The sequence below is a fragment of the Pituophis catenifer genome, unplaced genomic scaffold (assembly GCF_029215685.1).
Source record: "Pituophis catenifer annectens isolate HBS135680 unplaced genomic scaffold, rPitCat1.0.hap2 SCAF_7, whole genome shotgun sequence".
NCBI lineage: Eukaryota > Metazoa > Chordata > Lepidosauria > Squamata > Colubridae > Pituophis > Pituophis catenifer.
The window spans coordinates 2664768-2685651 of NW_027256887.1; the positions used below are offsets into that span (position 1 = coordinate 2664768).

The 20884-nt window shown below is 41.5% G+C and overlaps 1 protein-coding gene across 7 annotated transcripts in view; it reads left to right on the forward strand.

Annotated features, from left to right (window-relative positions):
• Positions 1-20884, forward strand: part of PPFIBP1 (PPFIA binding protein 1) — a 96769-nt gene that overhangs the window by 64244 nt on the left and 11641 nt on the right. For 3 of the 7 annotated variants that reach the window (XM_070947864.1, XM_070947866.1, XM_070947869.1), the window contains 12 exons: positions 771-928; positions 1849-1979; positions 2958-3011; positions 4065-4115; positions 7958-8012; positions 8490-8519; positions 9606-9762; positions 12375-12407; positions 18227-18368; positions 18582-18710; positions 19224-19374; positions 20732-20843. In XM_070947864.1, the coding sequence (XP_070803965.1) occupies positions 771-928; positions 1849-1979; positions 2958-3011; positions 4065-4115; positions 7958-8012; positions 8490-8519; positions 9606-9762; positions 12375-12407; positions 18227-18368; positions 18582-18710; positions 19224-19374; positions 20732-20843 (1203 nt within the window). The remainder of the gene's footprint in view (positions 1-770; positions 929-1848; positions 1980-2957; positions 3012-4064; positions 4116-7957; positions 8013-8489; positions 8520-9605; positions 9763-12374; positions 12408-18226; positions 18369-18581; positions 18711-19223; positions 19375-20731; positions 20844-20884) is intronic. The other 4 variants (XM_070947865.1, XM_070947871.1, XM_070947867.1 and 1 more) reach the window with 3 other exon arrangements.

Below are 20884 nucleotides of genomic sequence, written 5' to 3' on the forward strand. Positions count from 1 at the left end.
GAATGACCATTTCATTCCATATTTTCTATTCCACTCCACTCCACTATTCCACTCCATTCCATTCCATTCCATATTTTCCATTCCATTCCATATTTTCTATTCCATTCCATATTTTCTATTCCACTCCACTCCATTCCATTCCATATTTTCCATTCCATTCCATAGCACTCCATTCCACTCCACTCCATTCCATTCCAATCCAATCCACTCCCTTCCATTCCACTCCACTCCATTCCTCTCCACTCGATTCCATTCCATTCCATTCCATATTTTCCATTCCATTCCATATTTTCTATACCACTCTATTCCTCTCCATTCCACTCCACTCCATTCCATATTTTCCATTGCATTCCATATTTTCTATTCCATTCCACTGTATTCCACTCCACTCCACTCCATTCCATTCCAATCCACTCCCTTCCATTCCACTCCATTCCATTCCTCTCCATTCCATTTCATATTTTCCATTCCATTCCATATTTTCTATTCCATTCCACTCCACTCCATTCCACAGCACTCCATTCCACTCCACTCCATTCCATTCCATATTTTCCATTCCATTCCACAGCACTCCATTCCATTCCACTCCACTCCACTCCATTCCACTCCTCTTCACTCCACTCCACTCCACTCCACTCCACTCCACTCCATTCCATTCTATTCCATTCCATATTTTCTATTCCATTCCACTCTACTCTACTTGCCGAACGACAAACCATGATCCCAAAGAAGACATTTGATCTATACATTTTCCAATTTTCTACTCTTAGGCAAGGATGATGAAAGCGAGGAATCTGGGAGTCCAGCATCGGTTTCCTCCATTTTGTTAGAGCCGCAGAATCTAAGCGAAGTTGAGAAAAGTCCCTCTTCTACTCCGCTTTCAAGTTCTCCAAACCATGAAGCCTCGAGGACAACAGATTCCGAAGAGGTAATTTCATTTTTTTCCCTCCATTAGCTTTCCTTCTAGACCTCCTGGGAAATTGAATGGGTATTATTCAATTTCAGGCTTTAAAAAGTCTGTACTATGGACCTTAAATAATATAAGGAGAACACTTAAATAATATGAGGAGAACACTTCCGTATTTGGAAGCATATTTTTCAGAGTATAAGATCTCCCCTAAAAGAGGGTGAAAATTTGGGTGCGTCTTATACACTGAATGTAGCCAAAAATGTGAGGCATGGAGGAGGTGATGGTCTGTTGCAATCCCTGCATCCAGGAACAGCTGATTGGGGGTATTCCAGGAGGCCGATCCACCTGCCAATCAGCTGCTTGTGCTGGATCAGGCTGCAATAATGTGTTGAAGCTGACTTGGCTGTTCACTATTTGCTGCAAGGACATGTCAGAGTTTGCAACAGCAATCACATCCAGAAAGCACGCACAAGTAACTGGTTCAGCAAGATTCAATAACTTCTCTTCATATATAATATAACACATGAAGTAAATATACAATACCAAAAGCAGGTTTTCCAACGTGGTAGTAAATACAAGCAAAACACAAGCAGAGGAGAGGAGTTTCAGTTTTAGTTTCAGAGCTCAGCACAGCATGCAGCTTTAATACAGAACAGTTGAGCTAAGCCACGCCCAGGCTCCTTGCCATCTCCTTCCTTGTTGCTCACACAGCAAATACTGTTTCAGTTTCCAAACAGCCCTCAACTCTCTCACACACTGACAGGACGCTAGCGAGATGAATACCAATGGATGCTGGTAGGCAGAGGCAGATTTTTTTCCCCTTATTTTCGTCCCCAAAATCTAAGGTGCGTCTTATACTCCGGAGTGTTTTATACTCTGAAAAATATGGTAGGTATCTGTTGTCGCTTAATGCAAAATACAATGTTTTTCTGTTGTAGAATTCCATCCAGCTCCACACCAGCGTCTTGCAAGTTTCCATTCCTTCTTTTTCACAGTCGTCCAAACGTTCAGAAGAACAGACCGAAAGAGGAAACGTCCCATCCAAAACGGAAATTGAAAGTGAAAGCAGGTAAGGACGCTGAATGCAAAAGTCCCTAGGTTTTTTGTGAAGAAATTGAATGCAATGAAATTTTGGGATCCATAGACTTTTCTCCCAGAAGTTGGCCAGGGAAACATAATACAGGCCGTCCTGGACTTACGACCACAAATGAGCACCAAATTTCTGTTGCTAAGCAAGGCAGTGCTAAGTTGAGATTTGGCCCGTTTTATGAACTTTCTTGCCACAGTTGTTAAGTGAATCACTCCAATCGTTAAGTTAGTGACATGGTTGTTAAGTGGATTTGGCGTCCCTATTGACTTCACTTGTCGGAAGGGTGCAAAAGGGGAACTTGTGACACTGTAACCATCATAACTACGAGTCAGTGCCAAGCATCCGAATTTGGATGACATGACCATGGGGTTGCTACAACGGTCATAAGTGTGAAAAATGTTCACAAGTCTGCTTTTTCAGCATGGTTGTTAACTCTGAACAGTCACTAAACAAGTCCTTGTAAGTCAAGGACTGGAGTCGGGGGAATATAGATACCAAATTTGGTAATAATGTTTGCTAATTCCAGTAGGAGAGAATGCGAAATAATTTTTCCATAACTATGATTATTATCATCCTGTTGAGACCTGAACCAAATCAAAGGATTTTAATCTTATAGGGATAATATTTTGCCAAATGGTTTCATTTGAGGAAAACTATCAAGAATTCAACCACAAAATTCAGTAGCGTTTAGACAGAGATGAGAACATTCTTACACTATTTTGTAGACTTCTCCTAATTTCCCTTAAAAATCCCCCTGGAAATTTTGTTCCAATGCAACTCACGGATTGCCATCGCACTTAATCTTAAGAAGAATGAGCCTTACTATATTTCTTTCCTTTCTAGAACAAATAATTATGTTATGAGAAATAATACTTTTCTTAGTAACATTACTATTTATTAGATGAGGCGGTATTAATTAAGGCTCTCTTTATTTTCTTTTAATTTTTTTTTTTGCAGCGAGAAAAACCCAGCGATGGTTTCCATAGAAACCCAGCTAAGTGATACAAAAATGTAAGTATCCAATCAAAATCTAAATCTTGATGACACATCCAGACCCCAAAACCATCAAACTCTTTTACAGAAATCCCTTCGTGGTGTTGATAGGGGTGTCCGCTGGGAAGGTGGAATCAAAAGAGTGACTGCCATTTTGACTTTTCTGCCCCTTCCTGGGGTCTACTGCTGGTACCTTGCTCAATAGTAGTAACTGTGAGAGGGATCTTGGAGTCCTAGTGGACAACCGTTTAAATATGAGTCAGCCGTGTGCAGCGGCAGCCAAAAAAGCCAACACAGTTGTAGGCTACATCAACAGAGGGATAGAATCAAGATCACGTGAAGTGTTAGTACCACTTTATAAGGCCTTGGTAAGGCCACACTTGGACTTTTGCATCCAGTTTTGGTCACCATGATGTAAAAAAGATTTGGAGACTCTAGAAAGAGTGCAGAGAAGAGCAACAAAAAGGATTAGGGGATGATTGGAGGTTAAAACATATGAAGAATGCTTGCAGGAACTGGGTATGTCTAGTTTAATGAAAAGAAGGACCAGGGGAGACATGATAGCAGTCTTCCAATATGTCAGGGGCTGCCCCAAAGAAGAGGGAGTCAAGCTACTCTCCAAAGCACCTGAGGGTAGGACAAGAAGCAATGGGTGGAAACTAATCAAGGAGAGAAGCAACCTAGAACTAAGAAGAAATTTCTTGACAGTTAGAACAATTAATCAGTGGAACAACTTGCCTCCAGAAGTTGTGAATGCTCCAACACTGGAAGTTTTTAAGATGTTGGATAGACATTTGTCTGAAGTGGTGTAGGGTTTCCTGCCTAAACAGGGGGTTGGACTAGAAGACCTCCAAGGTCCCTTCCAACTCATTCTATTCTATTCTATTCTATTCTATTCTATTCTATTCTATTCTATTCTATTCTATTCTATTCTATTCTATTCTATTCTATTCTACTCTACTCTACTCTACTCTACTCTACTCTACTCTACTCTACTCTACTCTATTCCATGCTCTTATTTTCCTTCTACTCTTTCAGTTATTCTACTTTAGTTTCCCTCTTCTGTTTCAGCATGAAGCATCTCCAAGCAAGCTGTATAGCACCGGGGATTTATCGAATTTTGTAATATATATTCCCAAACAATTTTCTGGCTAGTTTTCCTGCAAGGCAAAAGAGAGATGGATTTCCGCCGCTCCTTAATTAATCCTTAGCGCTTGCGCTTCAATTAACGAAGTTATTAAATAGTTTTTGCTGGGCTGGGGTGCATATTTTTGTAACCGTTTCTAACCCAATAATTTATTTCGTAGCGAATTCCTTGAGACAATATTCTTCCCACAAGTTTAATCGAAGAGAAATGGCAGGCTGGGAAGGGGAGATCATACCGAATATTGAAATCTTCTTGGCACTCAGTGGTTACTAATAGGATTGGTAGTTCTCGACTTACAACAGTTCGTTTAGTGACCATTAAAAGTTACAACGGTACTGGAAAAAATGTGACCAGTGACCATTTCTCACATTTTTGACTGTTGCAGCATTCCCCGTGGTCACGTGATCCCCCTTCTGTCCATGGGGAAGTCAGATTCACTCAACAGCCGTGCTGCTCACTTAAGGACTGGGGTGATTCACTTAACAACCATGGCCACAAAAATCGTATAATGGGGCACTTAACGAATATCTCGCTTAACAACAGAAATTTTGAACTCCATTGTGGTTGTAAATCAAGGACTACCTGTATTTCAGGGGTGTTTAGAGAAAGGGTTTTGGAAGGAGGGACAGAAATTGAAGTCTTGTGGACTTGTTTTGGAGAAAGTTTATCAAATTATCTTGAAATGTATTGTAGAGGGAGGGAGACATACTTTGAAATGGAGATGTTCTGATCCTGGAAAATCTAGTTTTGAAATCAGAAGAGGATACTCTGATCTTATCAGAAGTCTTCCAACCTTCTCTTTCTTTCTTTCTTTCTTTTTTTGCATAAAATTTTTTATTTTTATTGCTCTTTAACATATTTAAGGGTAAAGTCTCTTATCCATCATTAATCATTGATCATTCATCTTATCCTTTAACTTTCATTTTTATTTGTTCGGAGCTGCTCCTTTACCATTTCCTCTTCTTTGTTTTACTACAGACTTTTCTCTCCTTCTTTCCTCCTCTTCCTTCTTCTGTCTCTTTCTTCTTTCTTCATTCCTCCTCTTCTGCTTCCCCTCTCCTTCCCCTGCACCTCTCTTCTTCCTCCCTTTCTAACCCTCTCTCCTACTCTTCTTTCCCCTCCCTTTTCTTCCTCTCCTTTTCCCTCTCTTCTCTCTTTCTCTCTCCTTTCCTCTCTTCTCCCCTCCTTCCCTCTCTCTATTCCTCTCTCGTTTCCCACTCCTTTGTTGTATCTATTTTCAATTTAATCTAGAATGCTATTCGAGCAGCCCCGATTTTCTATTTACATATATCTTCATTTCAAATTCTTTTTTGTTTAATAATTACATCTGTTTCATCATTCATGTACACTTTTATAGTAACTCTTTTTCTCTTTCCCCCCTTCCCCCTTTTCCATTTATTGTCTTTTCTCTTATTTATCACTTCCTCTCTCTTATCTTTATTTATGTTTCTTTTCTAACCAATCATAAAAACTTCCAACCTTTTCAAAGAATCAGAAGAGAACTCCTTTCCATTTTGGACCTCTTGAGAGAAAAGTTGATTTTCTTTTTGTTGTCTTTGAGACAAACTTGATTCCAGACAAGTCCATGCGATTTTCCTTGGCAATGTTTTTCCAGAAACGAGTTTTCTTTGCTACCTTCTTAGAGTCGAGAAGGATTAAATAAAGTCACTCAGTGGGTTTTGTGACTAATGCAAAACTAGAATTTAAATTTTCTGGTTTCGAGCCTGATGTCTTAACCATCACACCAAGCCGGCTCTCAAATTATTTAGAAAAAAAAATTAAACATTAACCTTAGCAAAGGGTTTCATTATTTTAAAGTCTCTTTTGCACAGATACCGTTCTAGGGAGAATAATTTTCTCTTTGGTATTATGGAAGCATGGCTTTTCAAGCAATGGGTCCTTTGTCTGTGTGGCAAATCAGTTTGGAAAATTAAATCTGAAAACTAAAACTAAATGAAAAAAAATGTGCATGCTCATTTCGTGCATGACTGGAGCATTGAAGAGGTTTATTCGTTGCATATTGTCATTTAAACCACACGCACAAAAAGGCATGTGGTTTGATCTTTCATATGTCCGGTTTTGGAAACTTAATTTGAAAAATGGCAGGAGGATGAATTTTCGGAGTTGATGTGCATTTACACAGTTTTCTGTTCTGGCAGCTGGAGGATAATGGATTCAGTGATATGATTCTTCACACTCTTGAACACATTCATGGCCTTTTCAATTTTTTTAGTCCCATAACCTCAAATTAATTTTAAAGGGAAATTGAATGTTCAGGAACTATTAAATGGGAATTTATCAGGTGATTCCTTGCCCTAATTAATCAGACTCATTGGGCTTCTTGTTTGAGCTAAACTAATATAATGAAGTGGGATGCGGTGGTTCAGTGGCTAAGACCCTGAGCTTGTCGATCGAAAGGTTGGCAGTTCAGCGGTTCGAATCCCTAGTGCCTCATAACGGGGTGAGCTCCCGTGACTTGTCCCAGCTTCTGCCAACCTAGCAGTTTGAAAGCACGTAAAAAATGCAAGTAGAAAAATAGGGACCACCTTTGGTGGGAAGGGAACAGCGTTCCGTGCGCCTTTGGCGTTGAGTCATACCGGCCACATGACCACGGAGACGTCTCCGGACAGCGCTGGCTCTTCGGCTTTGAAAGGGAGATGAGCACCGCCCCCCTAGAGTTGGGAACGACTAGCACGTATGTGCGAGGGGAACCTTTTTACCTTTACCTTTTAGTGCAAAAATATTTGGAATTTAAGAGATTCCATCCCACATGTTTGGAATTCAAACACGGTTTAAAACAATGGTTCTAAACTTACCAAAAGCGTTCTAATGGTATTCTAGTTATTCTGGAAGTATTTCAAAGCATGAGAGAACAAACCAACCAGTTTGAAGATTGATTCATCTTTATAGGTTCTTGAGCATGCCCCATGCATATCAGAGCTTTCCTTGAATTATTCTAACCAGTTTTGTTTTTCCGAATTGGAAAAAAATATCATGAGAGACTGTTATGGGCCACGGGATGGCTAAACTTTTTGCCATCTTGTGTCCTGAATGGGATGGGGGGTGGGGTGGGTCACGTGCGCGCATGTGCCCACACCCATAATTCTATGCCCCCTGCCCCCGCACATGCATTTGTGACTCCCCCCGCTCCTGCCACACGATGGCATGCTAGGCCCGTTTTTTTGCTGTCCCCAGCCTCCAGAGCCTGTCTAGGAGTTTGGGGAGGGCGAAAACGGCCTTCTCCACCCCCCAGAGGCCCTCCAGAGGCCAAAAAAGGCCTGTTTGCCAACTTTTGATTCCACCAGATGGCATTTCTGGCCTCCAGAGGGCCTCGGGGGGGAGGCCATTTTTGCCCTCCCCAGACTCCTAGAAAGGCTCTGGAGGCTGGAGAGAGAGAAAAATGGGCCTTCCCCACCACGCCCCGAGGTCCTCCGGAGGCAGGAAACAGCCTGTTTCCCTACTTCTAGTGGGCCCAGAAGGCTCAAAAATCAGCATGCGCGCACCAGAGCTAAATTCACTTGCCCACCAATATGGCTACACATGCCACCTTTGGCACGTGTGCCATAGGTTTGCCATCACGGAGCTAGGTTTTCAAGGAATAAGATTTGGAAAACTATTGTGTTTTCTTCCGATTCCTGGTTCTTTCAGATATCAGTTAGAGAACTTCCTCAACCACGTCTTATGTTGTTCATGTTTCATATCATTCTGGCTTAAAAGATGATGCAATCTGTTCTAATTTTTTACCTTGCTGATTGAATGTATGAGCCCCAAATTTCAATTGTTGTTTGCTTATTCTTCTTATAATTTGTTCCCAAAGTTCAGCTCTACAAAAATCTAGCAGTCTTGGAAACTTGAAGAAAGACGCCTCAGAGGTGGGTAATCCTACTTTAAAAAAAAAAAAAATCTTATTAATGATTGATCTGCTTATTATTAACTCATACTGTGCTTTTCAGTCCTTAATCTGAATTTCATGGTTTTGGATTGTCTGTGAATATTAATTACTTAATAATAATTTATGTGCCGGAAGCTTCATTAAATATTTCCAATCATAAACCATGGAAATACATCTTTATGTCATTCTAGCTAGGTTTATTTTGAATATATATATATATAGTGTTTACAATTTTATTAGAAAAAGGTTTTCGTTGTCTTTTTTTTTAAACAAACGTCTAAAGGCTGTAAATATAATAAAACAGATTATTTTATAAGATACAATCAGGATGTTTTATTCAGTTTGGTGTCATAGATGACTTGAATTGAACACATTTTTAGTTACAATTAAATGAAGAGTGATTCAATGAAATCGCAATTTATGTGACATATTTAATATGCCCAATTCTTCCCCACAGGATAAAGAGTCCAGAGACAAGCTAGAAGAGGTAATGAGATATATAGACAGAGCTGGTTGTTTTTCTATCTATCATCTCCCTTTCTTTTTGGACAATGCCCTCTTTCGTGATTACAGGCCAATTCACAATTTTTGCAAATGTGCACGCAGTACAAAATTCAGAGAAACGGAGAAACTGAACGAGCATTGTATTTGGGATGAAAATACAATTGCAGCAGCCTGTTTTTAAATGATGATGATGATGATGATGATGATGATGATGATGATTAAAATAGCAGCTTCCTGCAATAACACCAGCGGAACTGCAAAAAACTGCGCTACTCGGAACATCATATATTTTAAGAAGATACTTGGTTGATACCTAAGATGCTGGCAGCAACCCGTATCAACCATTAGCACCAGAATGGTATTTGTGATGCATTTTTAAATGATCAGTTGACTAGGTTTCATGTTTAATGAATAAAAGAGATAATAATAATAATAATTTTTAAGAAAATATATTTTAACAAAATACTTGGTCGATACCTAGGATGTTGGCAGCAACCCGTATCAACCATCAGTGCCGGTAAATAATATTTGTGATACATTTTTAAATGTTCAGTTGACTGAGTTTCATGTTTAATGAATAAAGTGTATAATAATAATAATAAATATCCAAATGAAACCACTAACTATAGTATCAACTTCTGGGTAAATCTAACCCACTGTTTTGGCAGGCAGCTTAAAACCTAATGTACAAGGCCCCTTATGAATATTTTTTTTTTAAAAAATATATGTCTTTAAAGTTCTTGAGAACTTCAAAATAAGATGCCTCTTGTGTAATACAGGCAGTCCTAGACTTACGACTACAACTGAGCCCAAAATTTATGTTGTTAAGCGGGACATTTGTTAAGTGAGTTTTGTGCCAATTTACTATGAATGAAAAACAATCATAAGTCACATGTTTGAATGAATGAAGTGTTGTAAGCTGAGGCCTATCTGTTCACATACATTTTGAGCATGCCGTCTTCATTTGACCTTTGAACTTTCCGACTTCAATGCTCTTGTATCCAGTGATGTCACTGATTGTTACTGCCAAGTTGACTTTTTCTTTTCTTTTTTTTTTCCAACCAATCAGAATAAATCACCGGTGGAGAATAGCAAATACGTAACCCTTCCTTGCAAGTCCCCGGGCGAAGAAGATGCTTTTGGATCTCGCAAAGCCAGGTCGTCCTTCGGCCGAGGTTTTTTCAAAATCAAAAGTAACAAAAGGACAGCAAGCGCACCTAACTTGGGTAGGTCTAGACGTAGCATTCAACTTTTAAATGCCTGTCCCTAACAGGTAGAAGGAGATGAAATACTCCACTCTTATTATAGTATTTTACCATTTGCAAAATGCAGAAAAAAGGCCTTGGGTAGCCGAAGAAAATCAAACCAATTGTTTCTTTCAGCATCTACAAAATTCTAACTTCTCCTTGAGTTTCTGCAGAAGTATGCCCAAATAATACCAGGTACAAGTAGTCCTCGATGTACGACCACAGTTGAGCCCCTAATTTATGTTCTTAAGCAGGGGTGAAATGCTCCCGGTTCAGACCGGATCACCTGATCCAGTAGCGATGAAGGTGGATGATTCAGAGAACCGGTAGCAAAAATCCATGACCCCCCACATTGCCCAGCTGAGCCACGCAATCATCAGAGGCTTTTTTTTTAATTTTTAAAAGCATTTTTTCTACAACCTCTTTGGCCGAAAAAATGCTTTTAAAAGTAAAAAAAAAAAAAAAAAAAAAAAAAAAAAGCCTCTGATGATCACGCAGCTCAGCTGGGATATCAGAGGCTTTTAAAAGCATTTTTTTCTATAGCCTCTTCGGCTGAAGAGGTTATAGAAAAAATGTTTTTAAAAGGAAAAAAAAGCCTCTGCCGATCAGGCAAGTCAGCTGGGTTTAAAAGCATTTTTTTTACAACCTCTTCAGCCAAAGAGGTTGTAGAAAAAATGGTTTTAAAAGTAAAAAAAAAAAAAAAAAAGTTGGCCACGCCCACTCAGTCATTACCCCCCCACCAAGCCACACCCACAGAACCGGTAGTAACAAATTTTACATTTCACCACTGTTCTTAAGTGAGATGTTTGTGAAGTGAATTTTGCCCCATTTTACGGCATTTCTTGTTAAGGGAATCACTGCAGTGGATAAGTTCGCGACCCAATTAGTGGTAAGTCAATTGGGCTTCCCCATTGACTTTGCTTGTCAGGAGGTTGCAAAAAAAAGGGGATCATGTGATCACCCCGGGACGCTGCACAACGGTAGTAAGTATGAACCACTTGCCAAGCATCTGAATTTGGATCTCATGGGGATGCCGCAAAGGTCGTAACTGTGAAAAACGGTCCTAAGACACTTTTTCCAGTACCGTCATAACTTCGAACGGTCGCTCAATGAACTATTGTAAGTCGAGGACTGCCTGTAGTGCACGTTGTGTTTGGTGATTAATTTCAAACGTGATTTTATGTACTTAAACACAACTCTGTTGCGTGGTGATTGTCTACATGCCTTTGCTCTTAGGCCAATGGTGGGTTATGCCATCTTTCCACTATAGAAAAAAAAGACATAGATTGGGCAGTAATGTACACACACACACACACACACACACACACACACACACACGGACTCTAGAATCATGTGACATGTTCAGGCTACGTATACTAGGAAGTGCAGATGTAGGGGAAGGAGTGACAGAACCTGGGGGTGGAGTGAAAAGAGGAATCAGCTTAGAATCCCTACGTAGTCACAAGCAGACTCCAGCTAACTTCTCTGCAAGTACATGGCTGAACTTCAAGTGCTCAGCAACACAATCACATCTGTTTGCGGCATCCTATGATCGCACGATCACTGTTTATGATGGGGTCCAGCTCTTATTTCATGTTCTGCCCCAGCTATGGACCCCAAAGAACACAGCACACACAAACTCTATACAAAGCTTATTTTACTCAAATAACTTTATCAACCAAAGGCTGTTAATAAACTGTCTTAACAGCCTACCAGAATTCTAAGATAAAGTAATCACAGTCTTACTAGAGTTGGCAGAAAGCCCAGAAACAATTTTGCAGAGAATCCAGACGCAAAGGAGATTGAACTAAAGTTGTTTCCTACAGCTTGTTGCAAGCGGCGTTTCTCCTTAAATAGGTTAAGGGAGTGACCAATTAGCCCCAAGCCTTTCTCTCGAGGAGACCTCCTCCTGAGGAGCCACTCCTGCCTTTTGGCAGCTCTGCACGCCCGTGCATCGAGAAGAGGCTCCTCCTCTTCGTCCTCTTCACTTAAAGGAGCTTCTGGAGGTTCTGAAGGCCCTGGCTGAATCCCCGCCTCTGGCACCACATCTTCTCCAGCCTCCTCACTGTCCGACTCGAGCGCCAGCTGCACAGGCTGCTGGCGCAGCACCACACCAGCCTCCTCGCTGTCGGAATCAGCTACAATCTGCACAGGCCGCTGACGGGCCACAACATTTCAACCATGCCCAGAGCAAACCATGGGGTTTTGCTTAACGACGGCTGCATTCTCTTTAACAACGGTGGCATTTGCTTCGTGACCTCATCAGCTGGTGAACGACGATCCAAACAGGCCACAAAATCAGACAGGCTCCATTACAGTCGTATGTGGAGGACTACCTCATTTAGGAGACCCTACTCACTCTAAAGCCACGTATATGTCTTAAGGAGTAATAGCAATTGTCTTTCTTGGTGTGAGCAAGTGAATGTTTGAACATTCTACTATAATCCACTAGTTTTCTGTGTCAAGCATGCATTGAGTTTTTTTTGGGTATTCCTGTCTGACTTGAAAGTGTTAAGTTTTTATATGTCTTATCTTGTTGCCCTTGGTATATTCTTGTGCATCTGGTTTTTGCATTGTTGGGATGCCTGAAGACCGCAGTCGAAGTGCCAGTGAGCCCATCTTAGGTACAGTAGAACCCGCATGCCTTACCTGTGCCAAGTTTTAAGAGCCGCGAATGCCCAGCCGTCAGTCATGCATGGCCCTTGACCACGTCTTCTCCTGGCCTACAAGCTTCATCCCTCCCCTTATCATTCAACTCTCCCGCTCGGTTTACTAAGAGCGGATGTTTTTGGAGATTCTTTCCAGGCGTGCGCAGAATATTTTGATGTTGGAATATCCTCCAGAAGTTGTGAATTCTCCAACACTGGAAGTTTTTAAGAAGAGGTTGGATAACCGTTTGTCTGAAGTGGTGTTGGGTTTCCTGCCTAAGCAGGGGGTTGGACTAGAAGACCTCCAAGGTCCCTCCCAACTCTGTTATTCTATTCTAGTCTCTCCTGACTTCTGAAATGTTCTCCTCGCTTCCTTGGAAAGACTCTGAATTTGAAAGAGTCACCAGGAAGGCATCTATGGAGTGGTGTGGTGGCCTAGAGGAGGCTGTGAGTTCGATCCTAGGTAGAGGCAGATATTTCTCTCTCTGGGCACGTTGAGATTATATCTGCTGAATATAACTCCGCACTGGCGACAAGCAGGGCATCCAGCCAGTAAACAGCTCCATTCAGTTGCCCAGACTCCACCTCGCAAGGGATTACGGGTTCATTAAAAGATGATTATGATGATCAGAAAGGCATCTATGGAGGTGCTCGATCATCCAGGTCATGGTTGTCCCAAAGGTGTTGTTTTCCTCAAAAGGCAATTGATCTTTCTTGGGTTTTTTTTTTTTTTTTGATCTTTGAAAACATTTCACTTCTCATCCAAGAAGCTTCTTCAGCTTTGATGAGACGGGACATGTTTTCTTTCTTTCTTTCTTTCTTTCTTTCTTTCTTTCTTTCTTTCTTTCTTTCTTTCTTTCTTTCTTTCTTTCTTTCTTTCTTTCTTTCTGTCCCTTTTGGGAGAAGGGCGGTATACAAATTAAAAAATTAAATTAAATTAAATTTATTTATTTATTCCTTCCTTCCTTCCTTCCTTCCTTCCTTCCTTCCTTCCTTCCTTCCTTCCTTCCTTCCTTCCTTTCCATCTTTCTTTCTTTCTTTCCTTCCTTTTCTTTTATTTGTTTAATTATATAAAATACAAACAAAAATAGAAATAGGAAATTAAGGGAAGGAGAAAGAGCGGGAAAGGAAGGTGTGAGATACAAGACATTAGCTTCCAACTCTTCTTAGTACAAGATAAAAACACTCCAGCCTGAACTTTTTCGCTTTTACACATTAATATATAACTAGCCATTTCTATAACGTCAAATCTACCTGATCAGTGAGAACAATCAGCCCATGGAACAGAAATTGCCTTCGGAAGTTGTGGACTTTCAAGAAGAGACTGGACTGCCATCTTGTTGTGACCAAGGCCCAAGTAGTGATTCCCAAACACAATTTAGTCCTCAACAAACTTATTTTATTAAAACAGCTGAGAATTAATTCATTCTCAGCTTAGTCCAAAACAAAATTCTTCATAACCAGTATGTCGGCCTTATCACCAACCTTTGATGTCTTTGGCAACCGGCCAAAGCTTTTCTTGGCAAAACCCCCACAAAGTTCCAGAGACGCTGACAAGAAGCACTGGAATCAATGTGGCTTTTCTACAAAGACGCCAACGGCTCATTGCCGCTCTTTTAAGCCTTATGGGAGTGGCCAATCATCTTCTGGCCTTACTCCTGAGTCGTCCTTTTTGCTTCAGCTGCTTTTGACTTCTGGCGCACTAGGAACCGGCTCCTCCTGTTCCTCTGCCTCTCTGCTGTCCGACTCTGGAGGCTCCGGAGTCCGCGCATCGCTCCCAGATGGCCCTGGCCCCATCTCTGCCTCCGATGCAGAGCCCTCCCCAGACTCCAGGACTGGCCCATGTTTTCCCCCAGCCTCCTCACTATCCGACTCCGTTGCCAGGTCTGCAGGCTGCTGGCGGACCACAACATATCTGTCAGAAATGGTGTAGCCCTGCTTGGGCTTGGGGTTGAACTAGATGACCTACAAGATCCCTTCCAACCCTGTTAATCTATTAAACTATAGTCCTGGTATTTTTTATGGTCTTGATCCTAGGTCCCAATCGTGACCTTGCTTAGTTTCAAAACTTGGAGAAGTTCAACTAGATGTTATCACTCCAACCAACATGAATATACCGCTGAAGTCAACTCAGCCAAGTTCATCTTCTCCAAACGGGCCATTCTGATTTTGACGTGGACTGTTCTGAGGACCCAAAGGTGCTTTTTTCAAAAGACAACTGTACTTCAGAACTGATGAAGCTTCTTGGATGAGAAGCGAAACATTTTCAAAGAGGAACAAACAAACGAGAAAGTCCAGTTGCGTTTTGGAAAAGCCTTTTTGGGACAACTGTGACCCAGATGACTGAGAATCTCCATAGGTCATCTCCGTTCTGATGACTCTTTCAAATTCAAAATATTTACAGGGAGTTATTGATGAGCATTTCAGAAATCAGGATATTCTGGCTTCAAAATATTCTGCACAGGTCCGTAAAGGCAAAGGGTAGATGTGTTTCTAGATGTCATTCATAGAACAAGAACCAAATATATTTCTGGAAAAGGCCATTCTTGGCATAACCAGTTGCTTCGTGAGCCAATCTTCTATTATGCTCCAAAAAATTATTTCCATTTAAGGCAGTTTTAGTGAGAACAAAAAAGTGAGAACAAAAAAAAATAATAATTTGAATGACCTTTCAAATAATTAGCCTTTGCAATGGATTTTCTGATATATGTATATATTATACAAGATAGAACACAACAATAATATCTTTTATTTGAATGTTTATACTTTTCTGTTGCCGATACAGGTAATCCTTGACTTACAAAAGTTCATTTAGTGACCATTCCGAAATTACAATGGCACTGAAAAAAAGAGACCTATGGCCGTTTTTCACACTTAACGACCATTGCAGCATGATCAAATAAATAAATAAATAAATAAATAAATCAGACGCTTGGCAACCGATTCGTATTTATGATGGCTGCAATTTATGACGGGGTCATGTAATCCCATATTGCGACATTCTGACAAGGAAGGTCCATGTTAACAATCGTGTTAACAGTCTCAACTGCAGTGACTCTTTTAAGAATTAGGGCAAGAACCTCGGTGGTGCAGCGGACTAAAGTGCTATTAAGTGTTAGCACTTAGCTGCCAGCTGCCTGCAATTAGTGCAAGTTCGAATCTCACCAGGCTCAAGGTTGACTCAGCCTTCCATCCATTCGAGGTAGGTAAATTGAGGACCCGGATTGTGGGGGCAATAAGCCGACTTTGTATAGAACAATACCACTTAGGGAGGGCCGAAAGCTCTAATAAGCAGGTATATACAAAACAATATGCAGGTTATTGCTATAATGCATTGTAAGCCGCCCTGAGTCTACGGAGAAGGGCGGCATATAAATTGGACAAATAAATAAAGAAAGATTGTAAAATGGGGCAAAATCTCACTGAATAACTGTCTCACTTAGCAACAGACTTTTGGTCGTAAGTTGAGTACTACCTATAGAGCATTCAGCCTAGCTTGCATCAAAGGATTGCATTTCAATCCATGGTCTTTCGTACTTGCTCTCTAAGGGACCATTTGAGCACAAGTAGATTTAATTGGAAGGGACTTGGTGGCTCAGTGGCTAAGGCGCTGAGCTTGTCGATCGAAAGGTCAGCAGTTCAGCGGTTCGAATCCCTAGTGCCGCGTAACGGGGTGAGCTCCCGTGACTTGTCCCAGCCTCTGCCAACCTAGCAATTCAAAAGCACATAAAAATAAATGCAAGTAGAAAAATAAGGACCACCTTTGGTGGGAAGGTAACAGCGTTCCGTGCGCCTTTGGCATTGAATCATGCCGGCCACATGACCACGGAGACGTCTTTGGACAGCGCTGGCTCTTCGGCTTTGAAACGGAGATGACCACCACCCCCTAGAGTCGGGAACGACTAGCACATCTGTGCGAGGGGAACCTTTTTACCTTTACCTAGATTTAACTGAATGAAGATTCTGAGATAAGGATCTTCAAGGATCATTGTTTGCATTTCACCTTATCCGTTGCTCCTTCGCTTTCCTTGCTTCCTTTCCAAGCTAACCATTGTTGCTTTGGGCTGTTTGTGAAATACGTGAATGTGTTGACTGCTTAGAGATGCTTGCATGGTAGTTTGTGAAAAATTCGCCTGGCATGCTGGAGAATTGTCTTGTGCGAAGTGTCCTTTCTGTATTGAGGGGGCAGGCAAATGCCTTATGAAGTCATCACCCCCCAAAAAATCTGAGCTTTTTTTTTCTATACTTAAGCAATGGTACCTATTGCAAGTGTGCAAAGTATTTCCAACATTTTGTATGTATTGTTTTTGTAGGTAGGTAAGTACGTAGGTAGGAGGGAAAGAAGAAGAAAAGGAAGGAAGGAAGGAAGGAAGGAAGGAAGGAAGGAAGGAAGGAAGGAAGGAAAACACTGTTAAGGGAAGGAGGAGAAAGAGGGAAGGAGAAGGAAAGAAGAAAGGACACTGATGAGGAAGGAGAAGGAAGGAAAAAAGGAAAAGGAAGACGGAAGGAAGGAAGGAAAGAAGGAAGGAAGGAAAAACACTGATCAAGGAAGGAAGGAAAGAAGGACACTGATAAGGGAGGGAGAGAAAGAGGAAGGGAGGGAGGAAAGGAGGGAGGGAGGAAAAACACTGATAAGGGAGGGAGGGAGGAGAAGAAAGGAGGAAGGGAAGGAAGGAAGGAAAAACTGATAAGGGAAGGAAGGAAAGAAGGACTGATAAGGGAGGGAGAGAAAGAGGAAGGGAGGAAGGAAAGGAGGGAAGGAGGAAAAACACTGATAAGGGAGGGAGGAGAAGAAAGGAAGGGAAGGAAGGAAAAACTGATAAGGGAAAGAAGGAAGGAAAGAAGACACTGATAAGGGAGGGAGAGAAAGAGGAAGGGAGGGAGGAAAAACACTGATAAGGGAAGGAGGAGAAGAAAGGAGGAAGGGAAGGAAGGAAAAACTGATAAGGGAAGGAAGGAAGGAAAGAAGGACTGATAAGGGAGGGAGAGAAAGAGGAAGGGAGGAAGGAAAGGAGGGAGGAGAAGAAAGGAGGAAGGGAAGGAAGGAAGGAAAAACTGATAAGGGAAGGAAGGAAAAATAGGAAAGAAGGACACTGATAAGGGGGAGAGAGAAAGAAGAAGGAAGGAAGGAAGGAAGGAAGGAAGGAAGGAAGGAAGGAAGGAAGGAAGGAAGGAAGGAAGGGCAAATAATGTAACTGATCATTAGTGCTTCAACCAATTATCCAAAATTGCACATTGTAACCAAGATTGTGGAGATGGAATAAACGTAGCTCTTACAGTCCTCGTTTGTTTATACCACAGTGATTGTTCAAAATACGCAGAGGGTAGAACGGTTGTAAAAAAAAGACACACTTTTTTTGACACAACGTAGGGTTAAGCAGCTGATTTGAAGGCAGGGACTATTCAGGTCTATCTACGTTAACCTTTTCTTGATATTTCTGGACATTCCTCATCCATACGATCACCACCAACACTACGAAAATAAATTCTATGCGTTCTTGCCCCAAGTTTGCTCAATGCTCAATTTACTCCATACATTGATAATAAAAGAGAATTGGACCAAAAAAAAATAATAAATAAAATAAAGCGAGACGTAATATAGAGAATCTGTTGTGAGGCTTTGAAAATCGAGCGCTGTTAAAAGGAAGATAACAATAAACTTCTTTGTCGACTATGGTTCGCTTGGCACGACACAGAAGCGGCCTTTATTAAAGGTTATCTCTCCAATCCAGGACAGAGACTTGATGTAAAGGCGATGAACGGATACTTAATTGAGATTTCCTTCTATTTAACAGCAGAGACTGAGAAAGAATCCCCTGATCACTTAGATCTGGCTGGCTTTCCTTGCCCATCCAAAGGTGCAGAAGGTGGACCTCTTACTCCGCCTTCTCCTGACTCCAAGAAGAAAGCGAGAGGGATCAAGAAGCTGTTTGGCAGGTAATGAGGATGTCATTCTCCAAAAACGTGATCCTGGATGGAGCTCACCGGGCATACTTTACTTCTAGTGCAACGCTCGCGTGCCCACAGATACGGCTCTGCATGCCACATGTTCGCCATCACGGGACTCGGTATTGCTATCTGTTAATGTTCTCCGCAATCCCTTAATTCCTCCCGTTCTTCAAATTTGGATTTTTTTCCCCCACCCCTTAGACTAAGAAGAAGCCAGTCCACCACATTTAATCCTGATGAGATGACGGAAACCGAGTTCAAAAGAGGAGGAACGAGAGCGACGGCTGGTCCAAGGCTTGGCTGGTCAAGAGACCTTGGGCAATCGAATAAGTAAGACGGAAGGATCGAAGTGACACAGAAACTGTTTCTTTTCTCTTTTGTTTCTCTTCCTTATGACGCTCGAGTGCAGCTGGGCGAGTTGGATTGTGGAAATAAAAGGAAGTGGTTTTATGGGTTACGGATAAAAAGTTGGGTCTTTTTAGAGTTGGGCCATTATTAAGACAAAGGATAGGATAAGAGGGGTCCTGGCCTTCTCGAACTTCTGGTAGGCCCGGTTTTTGCCCTCCCTGAGCCTCCGCGTGCGCCCTGCACTTACCTGCATTCAAAACGGGCGCGTGGGGACTCCTGGGAGGGGAGGGGCGGGGTGGGCGGGGCCAGACAGGAGTGGGATTTGGGGGTTCTACAAACTGCACAGAATTTTAGCTAGAGGTTCTCCCAAACCCCTGCGATACCCCAGCAGCCCCACCCCTGGAATGGACCTTAGGAAGGTCCCACCATTAGCAGGTCTCTGAAGACATAAGTATCCAATCTTGAAACAGGATCTGATTGTTACTATTCCTTTAGTGATCTGGACATGCCGTTTGCTAAATGGAGGAAAGAGCAAGTTTGCAGCTGGCTTCAGGACCAGGGCCTGGGTTTTTACATCGGCAATGGAAAACACTGGATACTCTCCGGTCAGACTCTCTTGCAAGCATCCCAGAGTGATTTAGAAAAGGTAACACACTTATATTTTTCTCCCTCATATGCAATTGATTGAGAGTTGTGGGGTCCTTGGTGCTCTTGGAGGTGGGATGCCTTCTTGCAGACGTTTTATGACCCATCTAGGGAACATTATCAGTGTTGATGAGGTTACCTAATCAGGTCTGCAAGAAAAGAATCTACCTCAGAGAGAACCAAGGACCCAACAATTCAACCCTGAGCTACAAATATTCTCTTCTGCTGGTGACTTGAGAGATGTAATGAAGTTCAGCTAAGTAGCAATTCATCTACCATCTGGTACTCATGTTTGATAACAAGGGCTGCCATCTTGTGTCCATAAGATAGATGTATGTATGTATCTATGTATGTATCAGGGGTGGGTTCTACTTACCTTTACTACCGGTTTGCAATGGGAACGCATGCGCACTTCTGCACATGCGCAGATTGTCAATTATGACATCTGGGCGGGTGGGCGGAGCCTCCTGCCACTTTTACTACTGGTTCGCAAGAACCGGACAGAACTGGGAGCAACCCACCAGTATGTATGTATGTATGTATGTATTTTTTTTTCTGAGTCCAGAAGATCTTACATTAAAAATAGAAAATATGATATTAAGAATTAGTATACTAGTTTAAATAAAGGAAATTTCAGTAACTATATAGCAAACACAAACAATTAAAACACAGAAGGAATTTAATTATATATGTAAATGTGTGTGTGTGATGTACACACCGAGGTGGCGCAGTGGTTAGAGTGCTGTACTTCAGCTGACTGCTAGTTCAGCTGACTGCTAGTTCAGCAGATCAGCGGATCAAATCTCACCAGGCTCAAGGTTGACTCAGCCTTCCATCCTTCCGAGGTGGGTAAAATGAGGACCCAGATTGTTGGGGGCAATATGCTATTTAGTATACTGTCTTTGGTGTAAGCCGCCCAGAGTCCTCGGAGAGTGGGCGGCATAGAAATATGATTAATAAAATAAATAATAAATAAAATAAATGTATGTGTGTATATATATACACACACACCCATATCAACTTGCAACCACAATTGAGCTCAGCTATTTAAAATTAGTATACCAGTTTAAGTAAAGTAAATTTCAATAACCGTATAGAAAATACAAAAAAATTAAAACACAGAAGGAATTATATATATTAAAGCAAACTCCCCCTCCCCCAAAAAACTGCTAATAAACTCCAACGCTTTTTATAACAGGGAATGAAAAGCGTTGGTTCTCTGAATCAAGCATTTGGCCATTAGAAACGTCCTATTTATAGATCTGTTTCATTAAGGTCCCCTCACTTGCATTTATAGGATGCCTTGAACAGAAAGATTAATGTTTATAAAAAGACGTCGTTTTGTGCCTCATGTGCAGGAACTTGGAATAAAACATCCGCTACATCGGAAAAAGCTACAACTTGCACTTCAAGCTTTGGGGTCTGAAGAAGAAAACAATTACGGGAAACTGGATTACAACTGGGTTACAAGTATGTTCCCTTCCCTTATGTTTTTTTAAAATTTCCCCTTT